General features: G+C 41.0%; 2 protein-coding genes across 4 annotated transcripts; one reads left to right on the plus strand and one right to left on the minus strand.

Moving 5' to 3' along the window:
• Nucleotides 1–376: 376 nt before the first annotated feature.
• smarcal1 (SWI/SNF related, matrix associated, actin dependent regulator of chromatin, subfamily a-like 1) lies at nucleotides 377–11,545 on the minus strand. 3 transcript variants are annotated; one of them, XM_029458710.1, is made up of 17 exons: nucleotides 10,201–11,544; nucleotides 9,547–9,898; nucleotides 8,317–8,367; nucleotides 7,921–8,181; nucleotides 7,773–7,823; nucleotides 7,483–7,666; nucleotides 7,077–7,227; nucleotides 5,653–5,814; nucleotides 5,472–5,537; nucleotides 4,729–4,869; nucleotides 3,839–4,057; nucleotides 2,972–3,042; nucleotides 2,642–2,744; nucleotides 2,230–2,412; nucleotides 1,231–1,331; nucleotides 936–1,032; nucleotides 377–760 (listed from the first exon to the last, which is right to left on the minus strand). In XM_029458710.1, the coding sequence occupies exons 1-17, from the start codon at nucleotides 10,342–10,344 to the stop codon at nucleotides 566–568; spliced, it is 2,532 nt and encodes an 843-aa protein (XP_029314570.1). In that variant the 5' UTR covers nucleotides 10,345–11,544; the 3' UTR covers nucleotides 377–565. The 3 variants fall into 3 exon arrangements, with proteins under 3 accessions (XP_029314570.1, XP_029314569.1, XP_029314571.1); XM_029458709.1 differs by having other exon boundaries at nucleotides 9,982–11,544; XM_029458711.1 differs by lacking the exons at nucleotides 377–760; nucleotides 936–1,032; nucleotides 1,231–1,331 and having other exon boundaries at nucleotides 2,243–2,414; nucleotides 2,643–2,744; nucleotides 9,982–11,545.
• Nucleotides 11,540–24,809, plus strand: marchf4b (membrane associated ring-CH-type finger 4b). The gene is made up of 6 exons (XM_029458714.1): nucleotides 11,540–11,735; nucleotides 12,787–13,138; nucleotides 13,494–14,229; nucleotides 20,719–20,874; nucleotides 21,816–22,008; nucleotides 23,557–24,809. Exons 3-6 carry the CDS (start codon nucleotides 13,753–13,755, stop codon nucleotides 23,973–23,975), a joined length of 1,245 nt encoding a protein of 414 aa, XP_029314574.1. The 5' UTR covers nucleotides 11,540–11,735; nucleotides 12,787–13,138; nucleotides 13,494–13,752; the 3' UTR covers nucleotides 23,976–24,809.
• Nucleotides 24,810–25,490: the final 681 nt, after the last annotated feature.

Genomic DNA, 25,490 nt, shown 5'->3' on the forward strand with positions numbered 1-25,490 from the left:
CGTTTAAAGGCTTTCTTGGCTCACAAAAGCAGCTGTTCACAGAAGCCTTTAGCTCCATCCAGACTGTCCATTCGGTCTATCTTGGATTGCCGTCATTAAACTGCATCAATTTGAACTATTACCATGCTGCGTGAAGGGTTGGATGTCTTCCTCGTTAGCTTAACGCTGACAGGATCGATTGAGGATAACTTACTCTATAAATTAACTGTGTGAATGTCAAGAATATCAAGCTACGACAAATAGATCACAAAGTTGTTGCTGTTATTAGCAGCTTGCTGGTGGATCAATCAGGACTGGGGTTTATCAATTCAACTAAAAGATAAAACCAGCTGTTTTTAGTAAACTTGAACATAATAATCAGTCTTGTTACAATTGCACAGGGACTCTTAAACATTTATTTATTTTCTCTTATTAGTAAAAATATGTTTGTTTGGTTATTTTACAAAAAAAAGCTTTTGACAAACAACATAATTTAACATCAGTCATGATGGGCTTATCACTACTTGTTCCAATAAGCAAAACAGAGTGATGTTAATATAATTTGTCAACACGGGGCGTTTCAAAGTCATGTGCTGAAATGGTCTTTGATGCTCCTTTTGCTGGGGCTTTGTGCGACCACGCCCCGGTGCTGAGCAGAACTGTTTTCAGGCGGGGTGTCCTCCCAGTCGTTTGCAGCCTCCAGTAAGGCGGCTTCGTCCATGTCGTCATCCGCAGTGAAAGACCTCTGGAACATCTCCATGATGCTCCTCTGGTTAGTTTCCTGAACAAATCCAAACAATCAGGTTCATCACTGGATCTAAACACACCGTGTTTTGATTTAGCTAGGGAAGCTCTGCTGTACCGTTTAGCCTCATGTAAATATGTAAATGTGCAAATGCCATTTAAAAACTGTGAACAGGATTATACATTTATTTATATACAGATGCAGAGCTTACTCTAGAGTGGAAGCTGGCGTTCACTGCTTTGTCAGAGAGGTTGGACTCAGACAAACCCACTTGCTCCAAGACACTCATTTTTTCCTGGATCATTGGCCTGGATGAATAAAGAGATATTATAAGTATTATAAAAGAACAGATACAATTCAATGCGCTGCTTGTTATGCACAATATGCATGCCTGACAGCCTAACTTGAGCCTCTGCTGAGTTACTAGTGGAATACTGATGAATACGAGAGGAAAAGACATGATTATCAGTGTAATTGGGTCATACTGCCCACTGATCGACACGTACCATAAGTGATCATCAGAAGTTCCCCTGGCAACCAGGTAGTGAATGTTCACATTGCTGGTTTGTCCAATACGGTGCACCCTATCCTCTGCCTGAACGAGAATCTGCAGGGAGTAAAAGGCATTGCAAAAAAATAGCAATTAAAAAAAGTCCTGCGTAAGTCATGCGTAAAACTGCTAACAGCTGAAAAGTTAAGCACTATTAGGATACCTCCTGGACCTGAAGCTGCGGTTACTAGCAGGTCAGGAAACGGATAATTATGAATGGAGATTATTATTATTTACAAATTTGTCCGCCTTTACTTCCCAATTTTAATATGCCCTATTTGACTTTACTGTGATCCGTGTGACATCGTTGTCACTGCAAACTCCACTGCTGGCATAAAGAAGAATAGGAAAATTCCCATAACGCCTGGATGAAGAGCCAAAAACAGTGAAAGTCAGTCCCAATGTATGTATGCATGTATAAATAAATTCTGTCCTCCCATATTCCCTTTCTTCCTGCCATCTAGCAGTGATGCAAAGTTTCCTACAATTCACTACCCAACGTTACACAGGGCAGACGCTGCAAGTAAAGCATTGATGTTTTGCCACTGAAGGTCATATAAACATCAAGACACACTAACGGATACAAACATACACCATATTTCTGGGTTATAAAGATGTAATGGTTGACATGTTTGCATGAATTTGGACCCTGAAGAATGCAAGTCTTTAAGATCTCTTTAGATCTTCCCCGACTCCTGAGAAAAACCATCTGGCTCTTCAGCTGTTACATGTTTTACTTTCCTCACCGGCCACTAATCTACTCTGTCATTAGGTGTTGGCAGGCAGCTTAACACCAGTGTTGTTGCTGGAAACAGCTGCCTAAAAAGGTTTAACTAAGGACTGTCTGACTGAAACATATAGTAAATAAGTGGGCATTAAAAACCAAAAGTGAGCTAAAAGTGGCTAAAAAAGATGACTACACAGTATTTTGTAGTAATAACTTCCCATGGCGTACCCCGGGGTTCCAGAAAAGCTCAGCAAAGATCACCAGGTCAGCAGCGTGCAGGGTGAGACCCATGTTGGCTGCAGTGATGGACAGCACAGCCACACAGGTGTTGGTCGAGCACTGGAACTTATCACACAGCTGCTGCCGTTCAGCTGAAGGAGTGGACCCGTCAATCCGGATGTAACTCACATTCTGTAGGGAAAGAAAGGAGAAATTAAAAAAAAGGCCAGAATGGGGTTCGGTAGCTGACCGATGCAAATCAACAAACGATTTAACGACCCTACCTTGTATAAACGTATAATAGTAATTTATAGTAGTAGTATTACTAAGCTCAAATGTGCTGCCCACACTTGTTCCTGCAGCTACTTTGTCTTTGTATGTAAGGCTTTTGTACAGTTGGGTATCGGAGTATCTTACTCACCTTTTTTCCCAGTTCGGTGGTGATGTGATCCAGGACTAACCTATGATGAGCGAACACTAGAAACTTCTCCCTCCCACACTCCAGCATGTCTGTGATGTACTCCCTGGCAGTGGCAGAAACAACATAGCTCTCAAACCATTTCAAAGAAAGCAGTGAAATATTCAGTGCTCATGTGCATTTATTAAAACTTTTCCAAGTTATCTCAAAATCCAGCACAATCACAATGGCCTGACAAGAGATTGTGATTCATTTACGTCTTAATCTCAGTGCTCATCACATCTAAGCTGATTTGATTTACTGATTCCCGACCATTAGAGGGTCTGTACTTACATAATGGCTTGCAGCTTGGCTTCGGCAGTGTGGTTATAAAAGATGAGGAGGGCTTCCTTCTCTTCCTTTTTCTGAAAAAGAGAGAAGAACAGTACAAGATAAGAACTGACAGGAGATTCTGATTGATGATTTGATAAAACTTCCATTACTCCGAGGAGCAGTGTGATAATAAAGAGTCACGCTAAGCCATTCAGGGCGTATAAATACTCTTAAATAAGACTTTTCTAGGTCAGTTTAAAATCACTTGTGTGCGTTTGCGGCCTGAAAAGGAGTCCCTTGTGGGAAGAGGACAGAACAAATATGTGCAACTTTCTTGGGCTAAACAACGATTTTCAAATGTTTTCTTCACTGAAATGACTTTTTAAAAGAGATTTCATTTTAAGTAGAACATTTTTATATATTTTATATGTCGGTTAGATACATTCATCATTAATCATTTAACAGTTTTGGGTATTGAATACTTTGACATTTTTAAATCATTTGGTACAAATGGATTATAAAAAACCAGAATCTTTCAGCTTTCTGTAATTATTGCAACAGAACTGTGTGTGTGAGTGACTGTTCTTAAAAACTGATGTAGTTAGCTGCATGTTTTGTTATTTCTACCGATTTTCCAATAATTACAAAGATGGGAAGATTGTAAATTCCCGCTGAGCCTGAGCTCTTAAAAAGGCACAATTAGTAGGATTCTTTATAAACCCTTGTTGAGCCGGGGAAGAGGGGGACAACTTTGAATGCTGTGTTGCTGCAACCAACAAATCCGACTCATTGTGACTTTAAGGTTTGTGAATACTACTAATTTAAGATCTTTAAATTCTGTGACTTTTCAAGTTTTTTTCCAGGACTGTGAGAAACATTTTAACTTACGTTGCGTTGTCCATTGGCCAACTGCTTGGCAGCAGCTGACAGAGCAGCTTTTATGCGGCTGTTGACACCATCTATGGTCACTGTGACAACCTTGCGTTGTTTAGCAGGAAGCTGGGAGAGGACGTCGCACTTGAGGCGGCGCAACATTAGACACTCCTCCAGCAACAGCTTCAACTCCCCGAGGTTAGAGGAGCCAGAGTAGTCCCAACCCCAAGTCGACTAGAGAGGACGGGGCAGAGGAGAGGAAATTAAGAAAAGAGGATGGTGGGAGGAAGGGACACAAAAGATATGAGGTACATTTGACAGAAGAACCCCAAGAGCAGGCATTGCCAAGGTTTATTTTTATTTTATTTACATATACAAGGATTAGTTTGAATGAAAGTCAAGCTTAACTAAAAGACAGAAAAGCTCATATTTCAGTCAATCAAACTTTGATAGCTCCAATTATAAGGATGCAAAAGCCACTTCCATGATAGACAAGAGCAGAGCAAGATCTCCACATCTTGAAAATGTCATCAGAACCAAATTAAGGATATAATTGGCCTTTAAATCATGTAGCGTGTTCCGTACTTCCACTCAAATTAATGAAGGAGATTAGGTGGCAAGAGCAGAGCAACAAAAGAAGAAGAGACATATGACATATACCACTGTTCACCAACGTACACTGAAGTTCACCAACTTCATTATTATAATCTTATTCTTCATGTCAACTTTTCCCATCCCAGTGCACACACTGGACATCCCATTCAACGTGCTGCAGCCTAAACGTCAGGCAGATAAATAAATTCCAAAACTTCAAGCCTTCTGTGTTCTCTGAGCTGTAGCAGAGTTACAGTTCAACAGTGTTAAGCATCACACATGCAGACAAGGATTCTTAAGACTTAAGCTACCTGTGTGGCACCGCAGTAGCGCATCCCAAACTCATGGAAGCGAGGGAACAGTGTAGGTCTGACAGCCAGAATCTGGGTGTACAGCTCACAAGGTCTGGACATGGCGGGGGTACCAGACAGAAGAATCACTCTCTTTGCTGCCTGAGGAGGGACAAACAACTCTGATCAGGGCCCTGCCGAGGGAATCTAACTGACAAAGTACGAAATTAAACCCAACCACGAGCAAAACGCTGCTTGTTTCGGCTTCAGCTGGTTTGTGGATCTACGTTACCGGCAATATACGTATACACTACATGAGGCAACACAATTGTTTCTCTCTAATACAGGGACACAGGACAAACATTGCATTAGTACAGGAATCCTATCGGAACCTGTGGATACATAAATAAAAAAGGTGTGAAGTAGTTATTTACTATTTTTTAAATCATGTAATCAAACATCTGTCTTACAAGAATTTGAAATATGATGCTGTAAGATAGAATATCAGCACGTTACATTAGTTTATTTAACTTGTGTATAAAAGTCCATGTGTAAAAAGAGGATCTATTTTATTAAAACAGTTTCAATATCGTGTTTCGGATGTTGGTAGTGAAGCGATCCTTTTGCTTACTTTGGGACGGATTGTGAATTGTTTCCTTAAAATATTGGTTTAATTGCACTCACACTGTGACAAGGGAACATATAAACCCTTTGGTGTATTTACACTATTAGTAATCCAAATAAAACAGAAGAAAGATAATCACCTTCAGCAGAGGCAGGGCTGCTTTACAACGAGCAGTCTTCATGTTCTTCAGAAAGTGACACTCATCCTGCACGGAATGACAAAAATGGTACATTTTCTTTGAAACATACTGGAATGGCTTTTAAGGGCCTAAAAACAACAAGCCGTGTCTAAATACTGCGCAGTGCGATCACACAGCTAACCATGATGAGAACATTGAAGGGGTTTCCCAGCTGCTGCTTGTCCATCCTGCTCAGCAGGTCGTAACTGATGATGTTGACCAAACCTGAGCGCAGATTGTCTTTGGCTTTCACCACCACGTTGATGCTGTCAGGACTCAGGGAGGGGAGCCAGCGTCTGAAGGCCTACAGGCATAGACACTTAATCATGTCAGAGACGAAGAGTGAAACAAAACTCCTCAGAAAAACAGTACTGGCTGTACTTTCCTCCAACCACTGGCAATAAGTCAGACTCTGAAATGTGTAATGAACATCATAGAAACATTCAACAATCATTTTGTGACTGACAGCTGGTTTGAATGCAACTAATCACTAACGATCAACTCTTAACTGCTATCGCAGCATTTCCAATTAAAAAATGACCAATTATGTAGTTACAAAAACACGTCCCATGTGGCCCAAATGTTTCTGACAGTTCATTTTCTTGCTCTCCATTCGCCTGTCAACCTGGCTTAGATTCACTAAGTTATAGCTCCCATGTTTTGCTTTTGATTTTACCAAAGACTAACAGTGAAGATAAGAGCCAGACAGAGTAAGTGTCCTTTAATGGGCCGACTTCCTGTGACTAAACCTCCTCTGTGAATCCAACTCCTGATTGGGGAACTGTGTGTTTGTGCCTTCTGTCTATTGTGTCAATAGAAAGAAGGCCAAGTAAAGATCTTCTGAATATGTGCCGCTAGTGCAGCTTGGTAATGCTGCTGCAAGTTAAGCAGAGAATAGATGCTGCAGAACATGAGACACACACTCAGAGAAAAAGGGACACTTGAGAATACATTTGGAAGTATTGAATTTGTGGAAGGAAAACAAGGACAAAGAGGCGCTGAGATTTCAAATAAGTGTGGAGGCATCATACTGACCTTGTGGTCTCAGACCAGTTTACCATTTTTACTGAATTCCACCAAATTAAAAAGGCTAAAATCCCCAGAAGGCCATTATAAATATGCAAAGTGTAAAGATATAATTATATCAGCAAAATATCAAGTGAAGCAGATCTTTAGGAATAATAATATCCAAATAAACTGTATTAGCATTTCCATTATAAATCCACAATCAAACTTATCATCTGCACCCATGAGACAAAGAAATGGATGCATTAAAATCAATACTGCCATCTGCCCTACTGAAGATTAAGTACCTAACAGAGTACAAGCAGTCCTTGGGGAATAGTATTAGCATTCATCAAAAGCAGATGATGAGCTTAAAGCAGAAACCAGCATTATAATGTGTAAGGCAGAGCTTTTGTCAAAGGAGACGTGATGCCTGCTGACTAAATGCAGACCGATAATTACACCATTACATGGAAACAAAGTGATCAACTCTAACTCTTAGTAAGTAATTAACCAATTTTATACTAAAAACACACTCTGCAGAATGTTTGTTTTTATTACCTCGGCCCAGGTGAATCGCACAGAGGAGGGAGCCACCACCAGCAAGGGCCACTCATTCCTGTAGTAGGCTGCTATACAGATGGCCTGCACCGTCTTTCCCAGGCCCATGTCATCGGCCAGGAGGAGGCGGCCTTGTTTAGACACAGCAAAACTACAGGGAGACAAAGAAATGCTCAAATTAAAAACTACAGGACAGGACAGTGAGTGGAAGTCAAACGGATTCAACCCTTTAAATCTGCTAACTTGAAGTCACAGAGGCACGGCACAGAAATATTGGCTTATTACGATAAGTGTCTCTTCATTTAAAACAGACTGAGCAAATTTCAGATGAATAGTCGTCTCCTAGTATCGAGTTATTGGCTACACCATGCGGAAAAAGCACTAATGACTGTCCAAAGGCACCTACTTGACTCCTTCCTTCTGGAAGGGCATGAGGCTGCAGGTGATCGTGGGGTCGATGCTGGAGAGGTCTGCCTCAGGGACGTCTAAAGACCTGGCTTCAGTCCCGTCAAACCTGGCAGAGAAAGCCTGGACTACTGCCCTGGGCAGAGGCTCCACCTCCACTGCTGCTATCCCACTGAGGACATCCACTGGGTATGGAACACAGCACGGCCAGACAAGATGGCAAATGTACCAGAGACAAACAGCAGGACCACAGAGAGAAACCAGCTAAATAAAGCAAATGCTGTTACTCACAGAGTCTCTTGTAATCCTCAAGTGAAAAGCTCCACTTCCTTGTTTTCATGTCTGCCACACAACAACGGAAACAACACATCCCGTATGAGAAGTCGTAAAATGCAAATACAACAAAAAAAGAAAAAAGGATAATAATTGCATTATTTACCATAGCTCTTTGACGGCATCTGCTTGAACGCTGCAATAACGTCGACACAGTAACCAATGTCAACCTCAAACTTTGTCGGAGACACCAGGGTGCACTGGCCCTGCACAGTGGCTCCAGGTTTCTGCCAGCCGTTACACAGCTTCAGCAGCGCCCCCAGCGCTGCACCGTCACAAGCTCGGCTGGTGGCTGCTGCAACGTCCACTGCCTCCATTCCCTCCAGAGGCCTCAAAGACACAGAGACAATTGCAGCGGATTCCTCCACTGCAACACAGTGGAAAGAGAGGAGATGCAGCAGCCGCCTAAAGAAGACAAATACTCTCATGCCTTTAAAGCAGGTGACTTCAGAGGGGAAAAAAGGAGTGCATGTTCAAATTATTATTTCCCAGATGTTCATACTTAGCAGTCGATAGTCCAGCAGACTGAAGTTCCACATCTTTGTGGCAGGGTCTAAGGCAGAACAGAATACTTTATAACAGTACAGTCATTGAGATGAACATACAAAATCAGAAATATGGTACGAATAACTAAATTTCAGAATTAAACATTTGTATTTACAAAAATTGATACTGGTTAGGATGAAAGACCTGTGCACCTGGCAGAGGAAAGCTCTAAAGCTTTGGCCGGGGATTTGATTTATTTTAATAGTGACGAGTTCAGACATTCATTATTTGGCCTTGCAGGTGACGTTGTCATGATTGTGTGCACAGATGCTGCATTGTGGCACTAAGGCTGGGTATTGTTTGAAAATTGCAACACCTGCTGCTACAGAGCACAATAGAGTACTCAGAAACGAGTGAGGTTTGATACACAGACCTATTTGGCGCATGATGGTGCATAACTTAGCATATACGGGAAATAACTATCAACTTGAGAAAATTACAGTTTTATCTCAACTAAACATCTGTAAGGTTTCCTGACTGCAAAATCCACAAATGTCTAATGAGCAGCTGTAGACTATATACTGATGACATCACAAGTTTGAGACTTCCTTCTCTGGTTTCTTTGAGAAACGGTAGCTTATTTTTTATATTTTATTTTATTTACAGGTGTCCACCACATTGCAGACTATCTGAAATAGGCTCCTGGGAGGACCAGTGGGAATGGCTTTGATGATAAACATTTAAAAGAAGAGAAGGGAGCTTTTGTTATTTCATTTTACTTGCAACAATCATGTGTTTTGCCTGTGTTACATGGTTCTCTTTGTCTAATGTGTTAGTAGGACTACACATGTAAATAACTACTACTTTTACAGTTTAATGTTACAGTTTTTACAGCATTTTTACATTATGGTGAAAAGATGTTCAAAACTCGTTAAAAATGAACTACTGGCTTTCAACTGAGAAATGCGGATGTGGCTAGTAAGGCTCTAAAATTATGATATTCTATTATTTGCACAATATAGAGGATGAAAATGTTCACAATTACTGTGGACGTTCAATCAACATCTTCAAATAGTTGGTAAAAAAAACATTTACTTTTGAACATCTTTTCACCAGTAAGCATAGTTTTTTAAGGATCTTGACAACGGAGCAATGCTGACTGGGAAGGGTGGAGAAGAGTGTGGGGGTGCAAAAAGCCTTGAGCCTCAAGACTCAAAACAGCATAGTTGCACTGGTAGATACGCACCATAGTTCTTTGAAGGGATGGACTTGAAAACAGCAATCAGCTCTATGTGGTAGCCCACTTCTACTCTGAAGCGGCCCTCTGCGTGAGCTACACATTTCCCTCTTACAGAGATGGCAGGCTTTTTTGCAGGTACAGCATTGAAAGTTGATGAGTTGGAGGGAAGCTGTGCTGCAGGACTTTTGCCAGGTTTACTATTTTGCTTGTAGAATGAGACAACTGCACCATTAGAGCTGTTGGAGGTGAGGTTATGTTTGGGATGAGCTGGCTTCAAACCAAATATTCCTCTGCTAGACAAGACAGGGCTGCTCACATGTGGACTTTTCACCTGAGGAAGTGGGTCAATGACTTGTATCTACGAGGAAAGACAGTACAAGAAATTAGGAAATACTATAAGTTAGTAAGGTAAATGATTGAACATTACAACACAAATTTCACCTGTCTCGGTGAAGCAGAGTTAGTACTCTGGTTGATTTGGTGACTAGAGACAGATAACTGCTGAGGCTTTGAGCCTTGATTGTAATTACTGAAGCTCGGCGAGTCTTTTTTAAAGGGCGGAACAAAACATGTTTGTGCAGAAGCTGAGCCGAGCGTCTCTCTGCGAGGAGGCAGGGTCGCTGCAGGATCCGAGGCACCGCTCTGTTTGAAGGGCTGTACCTGCACTGAAGTACTGCTGAAGCCTCCTGAGGTCTGCTTATTGATGCTGACAGTCTGTCCAAGTCTTTGGGCTCTTCTCTCCAAAGCCCGGAGTCTGTTTTCATCAATCTTTCGCTGCTGCTCTGCAGTCAGCTGATTAGACATGATGACGAACTTTGCAGCAACTTACGCTAACTCGCTACTTCCGAGGCATTCACAAATGCAGTGACTCTTCCAGCTAGCTAAAACATTAAGTTACCTACAAACACGTGATCAACGCAAACCCAGTACTATCAGTACAACTATGATGCCTATAGCAAACGTTTGTAAACGTGTACTGCTGCCTCCCCTGCTAACAGTAGCCACTAACGTTGCTAGCGTAGGAATAACATAAGCAAATACATATGTCGGCGGTTTTAAACGTAAGTGAGCATTAATCCGTGGGAGAGCAGACGACTATCTGTGCGATCTAAAGACGGCAATGTTTGTAAAGTGTATACGAACGACGCAGGGCGAAACATCTTAAGCTAGTTGACAGTTTGCCAGACGTTAGCTGGCTCAATATCTGCCGCGCAGGAAGTGACGTAGAAAAACAAGCAGGCACGTGGAGGAGGTGTCAGTTGTTTGGGGATGTAAAGAGTTGGCAGAAAATATTATCAATATCAACCACAACCTCAAACGTATTAATAGCTTTAATTCATTTCTAAATTGTTGTGTTGAGAAAAAGCTAAGTAAGTAAGTAAGCAAACTCATTTCCTAACCCACGAAAAATAACTAATGATGCATACAAAATGATAATATAAGGGCTAATTTTCTGCAAAACAATTCACTTTGATACTGCAACTGCACATTTCGCTGTTCATTTCTCTGTACTTGACTGGACTAAAGTAAGATTTTAAAGGACTTTTATTTGTTATGGAGTATTGTTACACGGTGGTATTGCTAGGTTTACTCAAGGTCATTTAGATTCTTTACTTTGGCCTAAGTAAAACTAGAATTACCACAGTCTAAAAATACTCCATTACAAGTAATTCTGTAGTGCTGAATTTAAAATATACTCAAGTTATACAGAAGCATTAACAGCTACATTAACTTAAAGTATCAAAAGTAAAAGCACTCTTTGTGCAGAATGGCTCTTTTCAAAGTGTTGTATAGAATATAAATAATTAATTTTGCAGTTCATAAATGTGGAGCCAGTTTTCTTCCATCCCTGCTGTACCTTTTCAATAGCTATTTAATCAGACACTTACTTGGCAATTACCTGCCAGACTAGAAAACCAGCAGGAGTTAACTCTACTAAGGTTATTGTGTCAGTTCATTGTTGGCAATCCATTGTATGCTCACCCCATGGCCACTACCCTGACTGCAGTCTTAAATAAAATCTCACACAAAAAAAAGCCACAGGTGTGTTCATGTCAATTATTCAATCAAGACACACAGCTGCCCTGAATTGCTCCCCCTGTTTCTGTCCTCTCTGTCCAGCATTGGTGAAATTATCTTTTTGTTGTACCTTCTTATTAATTGAATGTCTTCAAAATGAGCATCATTCATCTGTGGTGAGAAAGAATGAAGCACATTCTCTCAAGTATTTTACTTATGTCCAATTTGAATGTTCTTGTTCTTTACTTGAGTATATTTCTACTCTACTGCATAGTGGTTTAATTTTACCAGCTACACATCCAAACTCTGCTTGCATGCATACATAACAATAATACAATTAAATGATATAGCACTCTGAAAGGGGTTATTTTGCATTAAGTGAACCTACTTTTGATACTTTCAATTACATTTTCAAGTAGGCTACATTTCACTAATACTTGTACTTACGCATTTTTACATGTTGCAGTGTTTTTACACTTTTTGAACAGAAAATGAATCCGCAACTATTTAAATTATCCCTCAATCGTGTGCCATTTCTTTATGCAAAATTGCCAGAATATATTTGGTTCCAGCTAAATATTTTCTGGTTTTCTGGTCTTTCATGATAGTAAACTGAATATCTTTGGGTTTTGGACTGCTGGTCAGACAAAACTAGCAATCTGAATAAACCAACTTGGGCTGTGGGAAATGTGATGTATATTATTGACTATATTCTGCCATGTAGACCCCAAATGATTAATGATTGATCAGGAAATTGAACAAATGAAGTTAGAGAGCACAGATTAATCAATGAAAACAATCGATAGGTGCAGCCTGTTACATTTACTTGAGTATCCGCATTTTAATTCCATGGTCTTTTTATTGACAAAAATGTGGTGAATTAAGTGCTTTTCCTAATTAGAGTTCTGCAATGTCTTCCTTTTAATAAGTCAATTTCAACCTAATTGGTAGACTATTTCTTTTGACCAAAATGACACTATTTAGCTGAACTGTTATGAATAATTTGTGTTTGCCATGTGTTGCCTGATCATTTCGTTGTTTAATTATTGATAATTAACGGGTACAACTTAATTTTTCTGCTCTCTGTTTGCATGATAAAAGGTATAAAATCTCATCCTTTTTGAAAAAACCCGATTAAAGTGACCTTTTACTTAATGTCTCCCTCTATAATGGTGGAAGTCTCGGCTAGAAGTTGTAATTGACCATTTCCCTGTGCATTTGTCTCAGTTGTAATGAGTTGGCTGCTTGCATCACTGTGCGGAGGTGACGTGCGGCGTCTGGGAGCTGTCCCAGGAATCATGGTGCTGAAGCTGCAGCACCAAATCAGCAGCCAATGATCACAGGAGAATCCGGGGCTACGGATGCTTTCACCCAGAGTAGGACAGTCCGACAATGGTGTTGGATTTAAACAGAGGGATTTAAACCCATCGGCTTGTTCCTCGGACATGGAAATGCGATAATTGGGGATGTAAGCTTCACGCACACTTGCCAGCGACCTGCAGTCTGGCAGGAGATCCATCAAAAAAAACAAAACTGAAACTGTGAGTCGTAGGCTATAGAAATCGGGATAGCTCGCCAGGTAAGATTAATTTCGCTTCATGGCACGCCATCGATTGATTTGAAAGACCTCGACATTTTCTGAGCTCTGCTGATTTTAAAATGTCTTTCGGTGTTGTTGGAATATTTGAATTAAAGAATAAGCGCTGACATATTGGTAGTCTATGTCAGTCCATTGTACCAAAGGCAGATTTGATACTTGGTCTGTGCACTCGTCGTGAATCTGGAGGGAGAAGCCTGTCGAGATAGTTTATGTTGTACAGAGCAGACAGACCATTACAGCCATGAAATGAGAGTGGACACTGAGTGAACGGGCCAAAGCCTTATTACTTGAATGCATATCCCTATCAATCTAACATTTGGCTTTCCTCTTTTAGCGGTTTCAATTATTGAACTTAATGGCTTCAGACACTTGTTTGCATCGATGGGATTTATTTGCATTTTGGATTTACATTCTTGTGGTAAGACAATGAAAGACTTTCAATTAGAATATATCAACAAAGAAAACTAAAAGACTGCTTTATCCCTGCTTAATCCCAACAAACGCTGGAAAACGCGCCCCCCCCCCCCCCCCCACACACACTATCCCTGCACGACATATGAAGAAGTGGCTCATGACGGTGACACACACAGTACATGCTGTTTTCCTCCACCACCTTTGCATGGTGCTGTGAGTTTGTGGCCGGATACAGCCTGATGCTACGCAGCCAGGGCATGCTGAAGAGCCGCTGTTGCGTCCTGCTCGGTGACCTGAGGGTGCTCCTTCTCGGGCCACCGACACCGCTACCTTCGCTGACCCCCATGAGCGTCCAAGGTACGGAAAGCCATGAAACATGCGTCCCCGTCCCCGACAACAACAACACATTAACACGGAGCCACCAGCCTGCAGGGGACCGGGTTGCTCCGCCTGCAGCAGGAGCCACCGGTCCACCGGGCGGAGAGAGACCGGGCTGGGTTGATGCTGCAGAGCTGTCGGTGGCCCTGCGCGGCTGCAGCAGCTCCTCTGATGACTGCTCAAAGGGCAAACTGGAAGAGCGGTACTCCCTCACCAGCTACTCGGAAAGTGGCTTCAGGACTCCCCTGTGCAGGATCTGCTTCCAGGGACCAGAACAAGTAAGTCAAGGGGGGGGGGGAAATCCCATAACTGCTACATATGTCAAGTAGGAACGTCTGATCCATGCATTAATTACTCTCACACACCTTCTCTCTCAAATCTTAGTGAAATGTGTTGGGGTTATATCCAGTTAGAATTAAATCTCCCTACTACTTGCTCTCTAAGGATCAGAAACTATAGAGGAGGTGATGGGAATGTTCTCTGTTACATACAAGCGTTCTATTACATGAGGATGCACTGGTCTTCTCCAGTGAGAAAACCCACTCCCAGTGTCTTATAAGGCATCCACACTAGGGATCCCACTGCATCCTGCCCTCGTACCTTTTGTGTCGCTCGAAAAGACAGCTTTAGCAGCGGGAGGATAATGAAAGACCTTGTCCCCATGGTTGACAAGTGTGGAGGATATGCAGTAACTACTCATTAAAGCCAAACAGTGTGAATCCATATAGAAATGTTACATGCATGAAAGAAAATCAAATAATACCTCTCACTCTGCTGCTCACAAGCAACACCTGGAAACTGGAAAATAATAATGTGCACAGAACAGGAGGGAAGAGCCATCACTCTGCGTGCCTCTGCCTTCGGAGCCATATTGGTGGTAATGTCACACTACATCAATCAGGAGAGGAAAAATGTGAAAAGATGGCTAAGCTGTGTCGCAATAAATAATATGAAATTACATCAGAGAAGCAAGTACCTAACAATTTTCAGACACATTAGTTACACTGTTTGACACAGCCTCTGAGAACACATTGACAAATATGTCACACCTCACCAATTGGTAATGGATGTAGGGAGATTACACAAAGTGTGAAGCAGGCTAACTGAGGTAGAACAAAACTTTTTATCCGGCAGTCTTTACTCATGTTTGCTTTTCCTTTACCCAAGCAGCAGATTTACTGTATCATTTCATGGTCATTGCACTGTGTACGGTCTATAATCTCTATGTTTCATCAACTAATTACTCCAACAGCAATTCTGTGCATCATTCCACCTCTGAGCACAGCCTTTGTAATTATTACTGACATGGGGTCCATTGTGAGATTAGAAGACAAGGCCTCATCCTTGTTCTTTTTCTTAAAAAACTCCAGATAGTCAGCACACTCTGCGGTGCATGCAAAGCACCACCTTCGAAATTTGCAGTGTTTCCCATGGCCTCCTCCAATTCATCTCATCGATGCATGTGAGACATTGCAGCTAGTCAATAGCACTTGATTTTGTGCCATCTTATCATTATGCAAGTTCTTATCCATCACCGGCTTTCCTGTTCCTGTCGTCTCTGCTGTTGGTTTGGGTGAAGTCCAGATATGGATCTGCTGAGGTGTAAATGGGTACAGGAATGAGGCTCCTTTTGAAAAGAGAGATGACTGGACTGTCTGTGTGTCAGTGTGTGATACGGGCAGTGGGGACATTAGTTATCCTCTGTTCCCTCTTAGCCTCCAGGATGTCACATAGACACAGGCAGCCAGTATCTGATCTGACAATCCACCTCTAAAACACTTCCATCCCCAAGGCTGAGATACTCAAGAGTAGAGAAGGGAACAAGAAACATTGCTTTCCTCAAGCATCCCACTAGAAAAGGGCCTTGAGTTTCTGACAGAAGCAACCATTGAAAAGTTATTGTACTCTGATTTAGTATGACACCAAACGATGTAATAAGTCTGTGTAATCGAATTTCTGTCAGCTTTTTTTGTTGCCATTTTCTTTGAGTTTCCTTTTTGTGATTCACAGCCAAAGTCCTGCTGTTTTTTTGGATGCCCATTGAAAGGTATTGGTCACTGTAATCATTCCTCTTCTCCAATCTGATTATGAAGCTATCTCTTCAGAAGCCGGCAAGCCAAAGGAAGTGGATATCTTCCAAAGTTTTTAAGTGCAAAAGTCCCTATAATGCAACAGCCGAGCCAATGTCACACATTCGTGCATCTTTTACCTCCATACCTCAGGTTATTCATGTATTTCTTTTTTCATACACAGCTAACCTGAGACATTTCAATCCATTATTGGTTCGATTTAGCTAAAGGTCAGCAAGAAGCTTTACAGGAGGCTCTGGCTCGCTTGCAGGAAGTGTTTGCTTTATTCAAGCTTGTTTTTTTAGACTTGATCTTGACCTCGTCCTTCAAGGAATGAACAATTCCTCTGCTATATCCTCAGAATATGGGGATTTTCAAGAAATTATCTTGTAGTGCACAGACTTATAAAAAGGATATGTAAAACAGTAATATACAAAACGAAAATTGAATGGAATATATCCGTGCGTGTGAGGGATCCTTTCCCGACTTGTCATGGACTATTACATTGAAGTGCCCTTTGGGGCCGATGCTTCTACTGTCCTGTCCTCACTTGAACTGCATGTTGAGAATATGTGAGTCCCTGCTGCTAAGAATTTTTTTTGGCTTTCCCTCCTAAATCATAACACAGATAATGCACTTGCACGGTGTGTTTGTCTGAGGCACAATGAGAAGCCTTGAGGGGTCAAGTTAGCATCATTCTTTCTATATGGCCCCACAGTGTCGAGACATTACTCTCTCTGTGCTCCTTCATAGATACGTAGACAGCTCCTCTGCTATTTGTTGGGAATGGGTTACAGACACGTTACACAAGCACGTGACATGTTTTGGCCTCGCTGAAGTCTATAGACGGGAGCTGTGAATCCATAAAGTTAAATTATAAACCATGGTTCCCCTTTTATTCAATTACTTTTAAAGGGCCATTAGCTGTCACTGTAGGCTTTAATGGTTCCCGTAAAATAAGCAATGAGTGGAATGTCCCCTAGCTTGTTTTATAAGCAGCAATTACAGGTAAATCATTTTTCACGGATTCTTTTCCCTCTGACTTGTTGAATATGGTTAAAATGCGCACATGAAGCTGTTTTTCAAATGACTGCAGTATTGCAGGCACTTAAAGAAATGCTTGTGGCCTGAATGTCATTGGCTATTGTAAAAATTGCTTTCACTCAGTTTCTGTGGGAGCTAGTTTATTATACCACAAAATCGCATCGCCTGGAATTAATGGAGTTCACTTGCATTGATTCCCCGACCCTAAAGAAACGTGAATAGCCATCTCTAATTTAGTTTCATGTTGTTGTATACATTGGGAGTGGATCCAATTTTTTACAAGGAGAAAATTGGGCACACTGAGGTGTTTTTTGAATAATGCAGACCAGAGAAGTGTAATAACACAGACACAGCTTTCAGACTTATCTTTTTAATGCATCTGTTTTTTTGTAATGATCATTTCTGTTTGATCAACAAAAGGACATTTAGATATCACTTTCTGTATGCGTGGGCTGTAATGCCACATTTGTTATCAGTCCCCCTTGCTCTCTCTCCAGACTCAGTTGTACTGGACTGATCTGGGTTTCAGCTCTTGGCTGCATTCAGGCCAGTCACAGTGAGCGGTCGGAGTCCCACTGGACACGGCAGAAGTGTTCTGGTGCTCCTGCCAATACACTCCCACCCTGACCATCTGTAGATGGGCCTTTTCGGCTCGAACTCCTTGCTTTCCCCTCCCTTCTCCTCGACCAGGGTGCTACTCCGTCTGTCAGAGACGCCATGGAGAAATCATTTGGAAACTCTCTGCGTTTTGAAATTCTTCCCACAAACTCTATGCCATGTTCATGGTAGACAGGGATATTTAATATTGAATTAACTGTGCCTTGGTTTATAAATTGAATACCTCAGCTTAGAGAGGTGAAGAGCTTTCTTGCAGCAGTGGGGGTTGGCTAATTAATTTTTGCATTCACTACAGGCTTTTTATTCAGCTCTATTAAGATTAAAACATCTATACAAGAAGGTCCTGTTTTTAATTTTATAGATCCAAGTTTCTTTAACTGCAGGTCAGGACCTGAAAAGGGCAGCAGGCTTAATATACATATTTTGGATCATCATCTTTATTCAATAGGACAAGACTAGTAACATGTTTTAATAAACTTGGGGGCCCAGGGCGAGACATTATAAATCTATCATTTGTTCCTCAGGCTGAATGCGGCGTAAGAATAATGGCTGGTTAGCCTGAGCACATATTGCTGTTAAATGAAAACCTTACGATGTCAAATTCAGTGAACTACGTATTATCACTTTAGCTGATGGGTTTCAGAATGAACTGCCTTGATGGGTTTTTTTTTTTTTACTTGTCAAGTCCCAATGGATAAGCGTAAAAAAAACATGTTGGTCAAGTTAAAGATAAGACTGCTAAATCTCAGCGCTTTCACCTGTCAGCAGTGATTTGCTCCTTCTCAGTAATGCTTCATTAAATATTCACATGGTTCAGGAGTTCACAAGCTTATCACTGAGCACCTCTTCAGGAATAAATTGATGCTATTGCTCTGCTCAAATGGTTTTTGAAAACATCTTTTCTCCAACAGCTTTTTAGATGCTGAAGTGAAGGTCTGGTTTTCTTTCGGCTACTTAAACTACCTCTTTAGGATCTTGGCTACTGCGGCCTGGAGGTTAACTACACTCTACAAGCAGTGGCGGGCCGTGCATTTCACACCTAGGCCTTCAGTGATGTCCTGCACAGTCCTACTTGAATTATTCCCCCTCTTAATACCATCATTATGACGCCATGGCTCTAGAAACTATACATTTAGATAGAAACGCAGTATAACCGGGCGTTGCATCACCCTAACAATAGAGTTATATTAATATTTACAAAACATTTAGTTGTAAATAGCAGGCATTCCCAGCAGTACAATGTGCAGTGCCTCTCGGAGGCTGTGAGCCGGGGGTACCTCTCGTAGTTAGTGATTTGAAAGTGGCGGACAAACCCTTTTCCCAGCTGTGATAGGCTCGCTAGCATCGGGGTTGGCCGTTCTCTTCTCACGATGTCTATCTTTTCTTGAAAAGGTCGTCTTGAAAATGCCGTTGTAATTATATCTGCGACCAAATCGATCTCTTCTCCTCCTTCAGCCATTGTGGGTTGAGAAAAAACAGCTTGTAGAAATCTACACAAATTAGCTCGTTCAAAGGTTGCTAGCTCTGCATAGCTCTGCCTCTCAATAGTGCGTATCCAATCAAAAGACGTGGACGTGCTGACGTTATCGTACGCCTGCTAGCTGGCCCCGGTGTCGCCAACTCGAAATCTGATTGGTTAACGCCACAGTTTTGTCTCCATTCACTTTAAGCTACAGGCGCCCGCACTGTTGATTCTGAAGGCCTCAGGGCAGATTTCTTGGACCCTGGCAACACATCATGGCTGAAATATGATTAGATAAAAGCTCTAACATAAAGGCCAGCCCTCCAAATCTCGATCTGAGGCTGGAAGCAGCGCAACCAAGAGGAAAGCTATGACATGAAGATAACAGACTATGGGGAATAATTTAATACATATTTGTGGAAAACATATATCAAAATTAAATGTATATTCTGATGACGTTTAGGCCAGCAGAGAAGGCCTTGCTGGCCATGACGGCCCACCACTGTCTACAAGCGTAGTAAATCTGCCTTTCAGGGAAATCAGTCATATGTAGCTGTCACCAGGCTGACTTGAAATGCCCTCAATTAATCAATCCTGACTGAGATCAGAAATATCGTTTCTGGATGACCAATGTGTAAAATAATTGTCCTAATAACAGAACCAAATATTGGATAACATAAGATTTTAAATTGTTCCCTTTTTAACAAAGATCAGGTGCAGGCAGAGAAGGCAGGCACTGAGAACAGAAAGTGGAGGAAGGAAGAGCAAAAGCGAAAATAATGTGTTGTTTTTTTGTATTTGGTCCGTCTGAAGTTACCATATTTACAACTACAAAAGAATATGTATATGTGACAGCTAGAGCTGCAGTAACCGTGTACATTTACCGCTATATTTTGCTGCTTTGTTGGGGTTTGCTCCCAGATAAAAGCTTCAGTGACTAATCCTCCACTTTTCAACTGTGAAAATCAAGCATTTTGCCTGTCAACTTGGTGTGAGACAAAGCTTTAATTTCACACCTGAACTCTTCTATATTATAAGTATTATATGAGTGAGTGAGTGTGTGCATTCTTGCCTGACTGTGCACGCAAAGCTCTCAGAAAATCAACATCAATAACTGCAAAAAATATATGTGTGGATAGTGCAATACTGCATTATATATATGTTATATATTATATGTTAAATGCTTATCTGCAGGGAGTAAATACGATAAGAAAACAAAAGATTATCACCCGGTCAATAATTGCTACAAGGAGTTATCTGAATCACAAATCCCTACTTAGGTCACTCTTAATGGTCGAGTCCAGTTTTATGAGGCTGAAAAGTTTTTGCTATTTTCTTCTTCTTGTAGTCGACATTTCATTGCATTCTGTGGGTTTCTACTGAAAATCTAATGAAGTATGCATCACTGCAAGACTGCACAGGGAGCGAGGTTCATGTTTCACCAGCAGCAGCAGCACAGAACAAGATACCCGCTGAAAGTAAAGATATGAAACTTAATGTATGCGTTTAAATGAACTGAATCATGGAGAACTGTTGTCCTGGGTTTGCTGGTATTGATTAACTCTCTTCCACAGGGGGAGCTCCTGAGCCCATGTCGGTGCAGCGGGTCAGTACGCTGCACCCACCATCCCTGCCTCATCAAATGGATCAGCGAGAGAGGTTCCTGGGCCTGTGAGCTCTGCTACTACAAATATCAGGTCATTGCCATCAGCACCAAGAACCCACTGCAGGTGAGCCGTTTGAGTAAAAGGCAGCACTGTAGACATTTGAAAGGAAAAGGGCTAAATGAAAAGCCAAGATTTTATTACTGTGGGAAAATATTTACAAGTTGCCGATCATTACCAAATTATTGTCGGATCTTAGAAAAAAGGAGGTTCTGGCAAGTTAACAGTCCAATATGAGACTAAAAACACTGAGCACTAACAATAAAAAGCATAATGAAAAACACTGAGTACTACAATGTCTGTTATGCCATGTAATATGAGAAGAGTTGGGTTTATGAGCATGGGGTTGATAGCCCCAGGCCCTTCTCTGCCGGGACTCATTTGGCTGCAACAAAAAAACAACAAAAAAAGACTCGCGACAAAACAGCATTTTCAGGAATCACACTAGTTATGGCTCTTATAATAAACCGAGGAATTCAACTGAAGATGAAAGTTTTTGAATTAAACAAGGCTTCTTTTCCCTGTGATCTCAAGAACAGAAAGATTGCAGAAGCAACTTTTCTCTCAGTTTTTAGACTTTGTGATATGATAGGGTGAGTGGATTTTTTACATGTTTCACTGATGTGTGAAAGACAGAATTTTAGATTTAGTGTTTCATATTCACCTGTAGGGATCCCTGATTTTTGTTGTTGTTGTGTGATCAAATCTGCAAATGCCTAGAAAAATGATAGATACAAATAATTCATATGTTTTGCATATATAGAAATCTGTGTTCTCCCTCAACAAGGCAGCATTCCCTTTTTGGAGGAATAGTTTCATGATTATCAGCCTGATAAACTTAGAATGTGAATATTTTAATTAATGCTTTTTAATCATCAGCCATTGATTGTATCTTTCTCTTGCTGGTACTTACTCTTAATGTGCTCTCTAATGTAGTATTCAGTCAAGTTAAAGAGAAAAGAGCATGGAATAAAAAGAGCTGTACTGTGGTCTGTGTCTTCCTGCAGTGGCAGGCCATCTCCTTGACGGTGATAGAGAAAGTGCAGATAGCAGCAGCTATCTTGGGCTCCCTCTTCCTGATGGCCAGTATCTCCTGGCTGGTGTGGTCGTCTTTCAGTCCGTCAGCCCGCTGGCAGCGACAAGATCTGCTTTTCCAGATCTGCTACGGCATGTATGGCTTCATGGATATCGTCTGCATCGGTGAGCTGCTAGATTTGACATTAGTTTACTACTTGTTTAATATAATTCCTCTTCCTCTTGGACTTAAAGTGTGCTTTCTTAGACTGAGAATGATATTTTGTACATCCATTCAAATTCAATTCAATGCATTCAAAGCAAACAAAGGTCAAAGGTTTTCAGTCGACTCAATAATTATAACCGCCGGCTGTGGCATGAGCAGTTTACACTATTGATAATCAATACAACAAATCTATACCACATAAAACTTCATATTAATACGAATGTGTGGAGTCGTATATTTGTATTGCACTCATGATTATTTGGCCACTTTTATTAATATTGTTGTACTATCCACTGTATTTCAGTTACTATATTAAGGAGGATAAAATACTCATACCTTACTTGATTAAACATAAATGAAACTTTTGAGCATTGAGCATTCAGTTTTTGCAGCAACTAGAGTGGTGTTAATGATATATATTAAAATGTGTTTCACTCTATAAATAAACGCTGCAATGGCAAACTGTGACGAGCACCGTGCGCTCATATAACACCACAGAAAGGAAAAAAGGTGCACCGAAGCTTTTTTAACCCTCTTCTGGATTAGTGTGGGTGTCCAAAATCAAACCTGTAGCGTCTCCTGTTTGCCTGCTGTCTGCCTCTGCAGCTGTTTTGGATGACTGTGTGACGGTAACTCGCATTAAGAAAACTCTAACTGCCACAGCAGCAGACAGCAGGATAAGAGGAAGAGGAGATTGATCGTCTCCGGTTTGGTGGCAATGATTGCCTGTGGAGTCATTAACGCTGCACTTTACAAAGATTAACTTGTCACCTGGCAGACTTTCACTTATCCACAAAAAGATACGGAGAGACTGGATTTTATTAATACTCTCTGTAAATATAGAAGAGGTTGGGACTTAATAAGTGTCCCTTTTTTAGCAGACTGCTTCGGCAGAGAGCGGTATTTAACTCTTACATAAGCGGACAATATTGTACCATGACTGTAATAAAAAAAACAGTTAAATCTGTGAACTGTATGATGACGCAGTTCTGTATACCAGCTGTAGTGGGGATGAATGCTACAGAAGGTAAAGAAAAAGGGTTAAGCAGGCTACAAAACATCCCAGTCTGACTTTAAAATGATAAGAAATGCAGTAAATACTTTGAGGTGCAAGCATCTTGTTACAGATTGATTTCAATTTTCCAAATACTGAGTTCAATGAACAAGAATCAATAAGTAATTTTAAACTGTCATAAGATGTTATCGAACAACCCCAGAGAACAGATGCACAATTTTTGCTAACCTAAATCCAAAAGTGGTGAGTATTGCTTTGTCATAAATTGTGCCATGTCTCCAATTTCTCTACAAAATAAAGATCTTATCTCAGGGTTATGGTGCGATACTTTAAAGATGAGTTGTTTTGTTCTGCTACTCCCTCAGCTAATGCTTCCTGCAGGCTTTAACAAAGTGAATCTCCCACGGCAGACATATATATATTTCACTTTGTGGTGTCATTAAGACTGCTGCCAGACAGTGACATTGTCTAATTGATGCTCTGATCTCCACAGCATTAATTGTCCACGAGGGACCTTCTGTGTTTCGTATATTCCACCGCTGGCAGGCCGTGAACCAGCAGTGGAAAGTCCTGAACTATATTAAGTCTATGGACAATGAGGACCTGAAGAAGGCTGTGGACAGAACTGTGTCTCAGCCCAGCCCGGGCTATCAGACCGGGGTAGGAGTGTCCACTTCCACCTCCTCGCTGATGGTGGTAGCCTCCACAGCCGATGGCTCGATTTCTACAACCGCGGTGACGCCCGCAGGAGAACTGGGAACACATGTGGATCCCAACAGCGGCAGCACAGTGCCAGACCAACACTGTCCCTACAACATCCTCCACCTCCTCAGCAACCTCAGGCAGCCGGAGGTCCGCAGCCAACCCATCAATAGCACAAGAGAGCTGGTCATGAGAGTCACGACAGTCTGAGGCCTTATCTCACATGGAGGTGAAAGATTTATGAACCAGCTTGACAGTTGAAGAAAAAAAAAGTCTTATCTTAACTGCACTGGACTAATACCATCTTCTTGTTTGTCTCAAAATGCATCTCTGGTCTCCTTACATGGATTGAATAAAAGTCAAAGTTGTTTGAGTTTGCAGAATTGGTTGGAAAATGATTGTTTTGGATATTTGAGGTAAAGAATATTTGCTAAAATATCTATAGATCTTTATTCCTGATCTTTGGAAACAATATAGGGAGAAAACAATTTAAACTCAAAGGTCCCCTTACTGTTTAGAGTTGATGGAGAGCTTTCAAACGCATTTTCATTTCTGTTCGATGAATAAAGATTGTGTTGAAAACGCAAAAAGCTTAGATTCTCTTCACCGCAATTCTTTTTACCTGAACATCTGTCTGTATTACATAACAATGATAACGGTAGAAAGACCTTCCTCATAGATTTATTTTTACAATAGAAAACCTTTAAATTATTTAAATTGGTATCTGGAGCCAAATCCACATCAAAGCAATGGTAATAATTTGTGCCAATTGGGGGGATACGTTTTCTTCATTTAAGTGCAGTATTTCGTGAAAATATTATGAAAAAATACCTCATATGTCTGTATGTTAAATTAATGATATGCAACTTTTATCTATTGTCCAGATGAATGGCATACATTGTGGTCCAGTGTCTAGCTTTAAACCGGAAGAGTAGGAATTGCAGCTGCTGAATGTAAACTGAGAAAATGCATAGAGGGGCAACAACTAAATTGTTGTCATTCTAAATGACGGACAAGATATGGAGCAGTAAATACATGCAGCTCTGATGCACTGTTTTGTTGAGCCCTTTTTTGTTTGCCACTATCTCCACGCATGAAATCATGTTTCAGCTCCGAAGCAGGGATGTCACTTGCAGTCCATTAGACACACATTCATGTTCACATTTGGTTCACAAAGCCGGTAATTTCATCCTCTCTTGACTTTCAGAATCAGATATGCTCTTTGATATTTCTTCACTGCTCTTTTTTCATGTCCACGAGAGATCAGTTTTATCCCAAGGGACACTACATCTCTAAAGCATGTTGTAGGAAAGAAGAAACATGCTCATAGCAGGGTGGAGATGGGGGGCGGAGGGCTTTATTCATGCTACACATTTCTTCCCACAACTTCAACGGACTGACACTGTGATGCCGTGCAGGGAAAACACTGTTCATAACTCTACGGTGTATAATTTGAAAACTCTTAAAAAAGAATTGTGATGCTAATATTATCCATTACAAGCAAAAAGCCCAAAACAGATTTGCCTTTGAGTCTTTTCCAACATGCTTTACATTAAAAAACATAATTAGCTTAAAAATACATCTGATACTGAGCTTGCATGCAATTTGTTTTTGCAATGTAACATTACACTGGTAACGTTGTCTTGTCAATATAACACTACTAACCTGTTTAACATTGTTCATTGCTGTGTTGAAGATGAACAAATCATAATCATGAATTGCGTT

The sequence above is a fragment of the Cottoperca gobio genome, chromosome 21 (genome assembly GCF_900634415.1).
Source record: "Cottoperca gobio chromosome 21, fCotGob3.1, whole genome shotgun sequence".
Classification (NCBI taxonomy): domain Eukaryota; kingdom Metazoa; phylum Chordata; class Actinopteri; order Perciformes; family Bovichtidae; genus Cottoperca; species Cottoperca gobio.

Excerpts from the sequence above, each read along its gene's own strand:
- smarcal1 (XM_029458709.1), bottom strand. The coding sequence starts at position 10,344 with ATGTCTAATCAGCTGACTGCAGAGCAGCAGCGAAAGATTGATGAAAAC. Across the intron at positions 9,899-9,981 it reads ACTCTGCTTCACCGAGACAG|ATACAAGTCATTGACCCACT; the intron begins GTGAAATTTGTG and ends CTTTCCTCGTAG. Across the intron at positions 7,228-7,482 it reads TTCCAGAAGGAAGGAGTCAA|TTTTGCTGTGTCTAAACAAG; the intron begins GTAGGTGCCTTT and ends GTCTCCCTGTAG.
- marchf4b (XM_029458714.1), top strand. The coding sequence starts at position 13,753 with ATGCTGTTTTCCTCCACCACCTTTGCATGGTGCTGTGAGTTTGTGGCC. Across the intron at positions 20,875-21,815 it reads GCACCAAGAACCCACTGCAG|TGGCAGGCCATCTCCTTGAC; the intron begins GTGAGCCGTTTG and ends GTCTTCCTGCAG. Across the intron at positions 22,009-23,556 it reads CATGGATATCGTCTGCATCG|CATTAATTGTCCACGAGGGA; the intron begins GTGAGCTGCTAG and ends TGATCTCCACAG.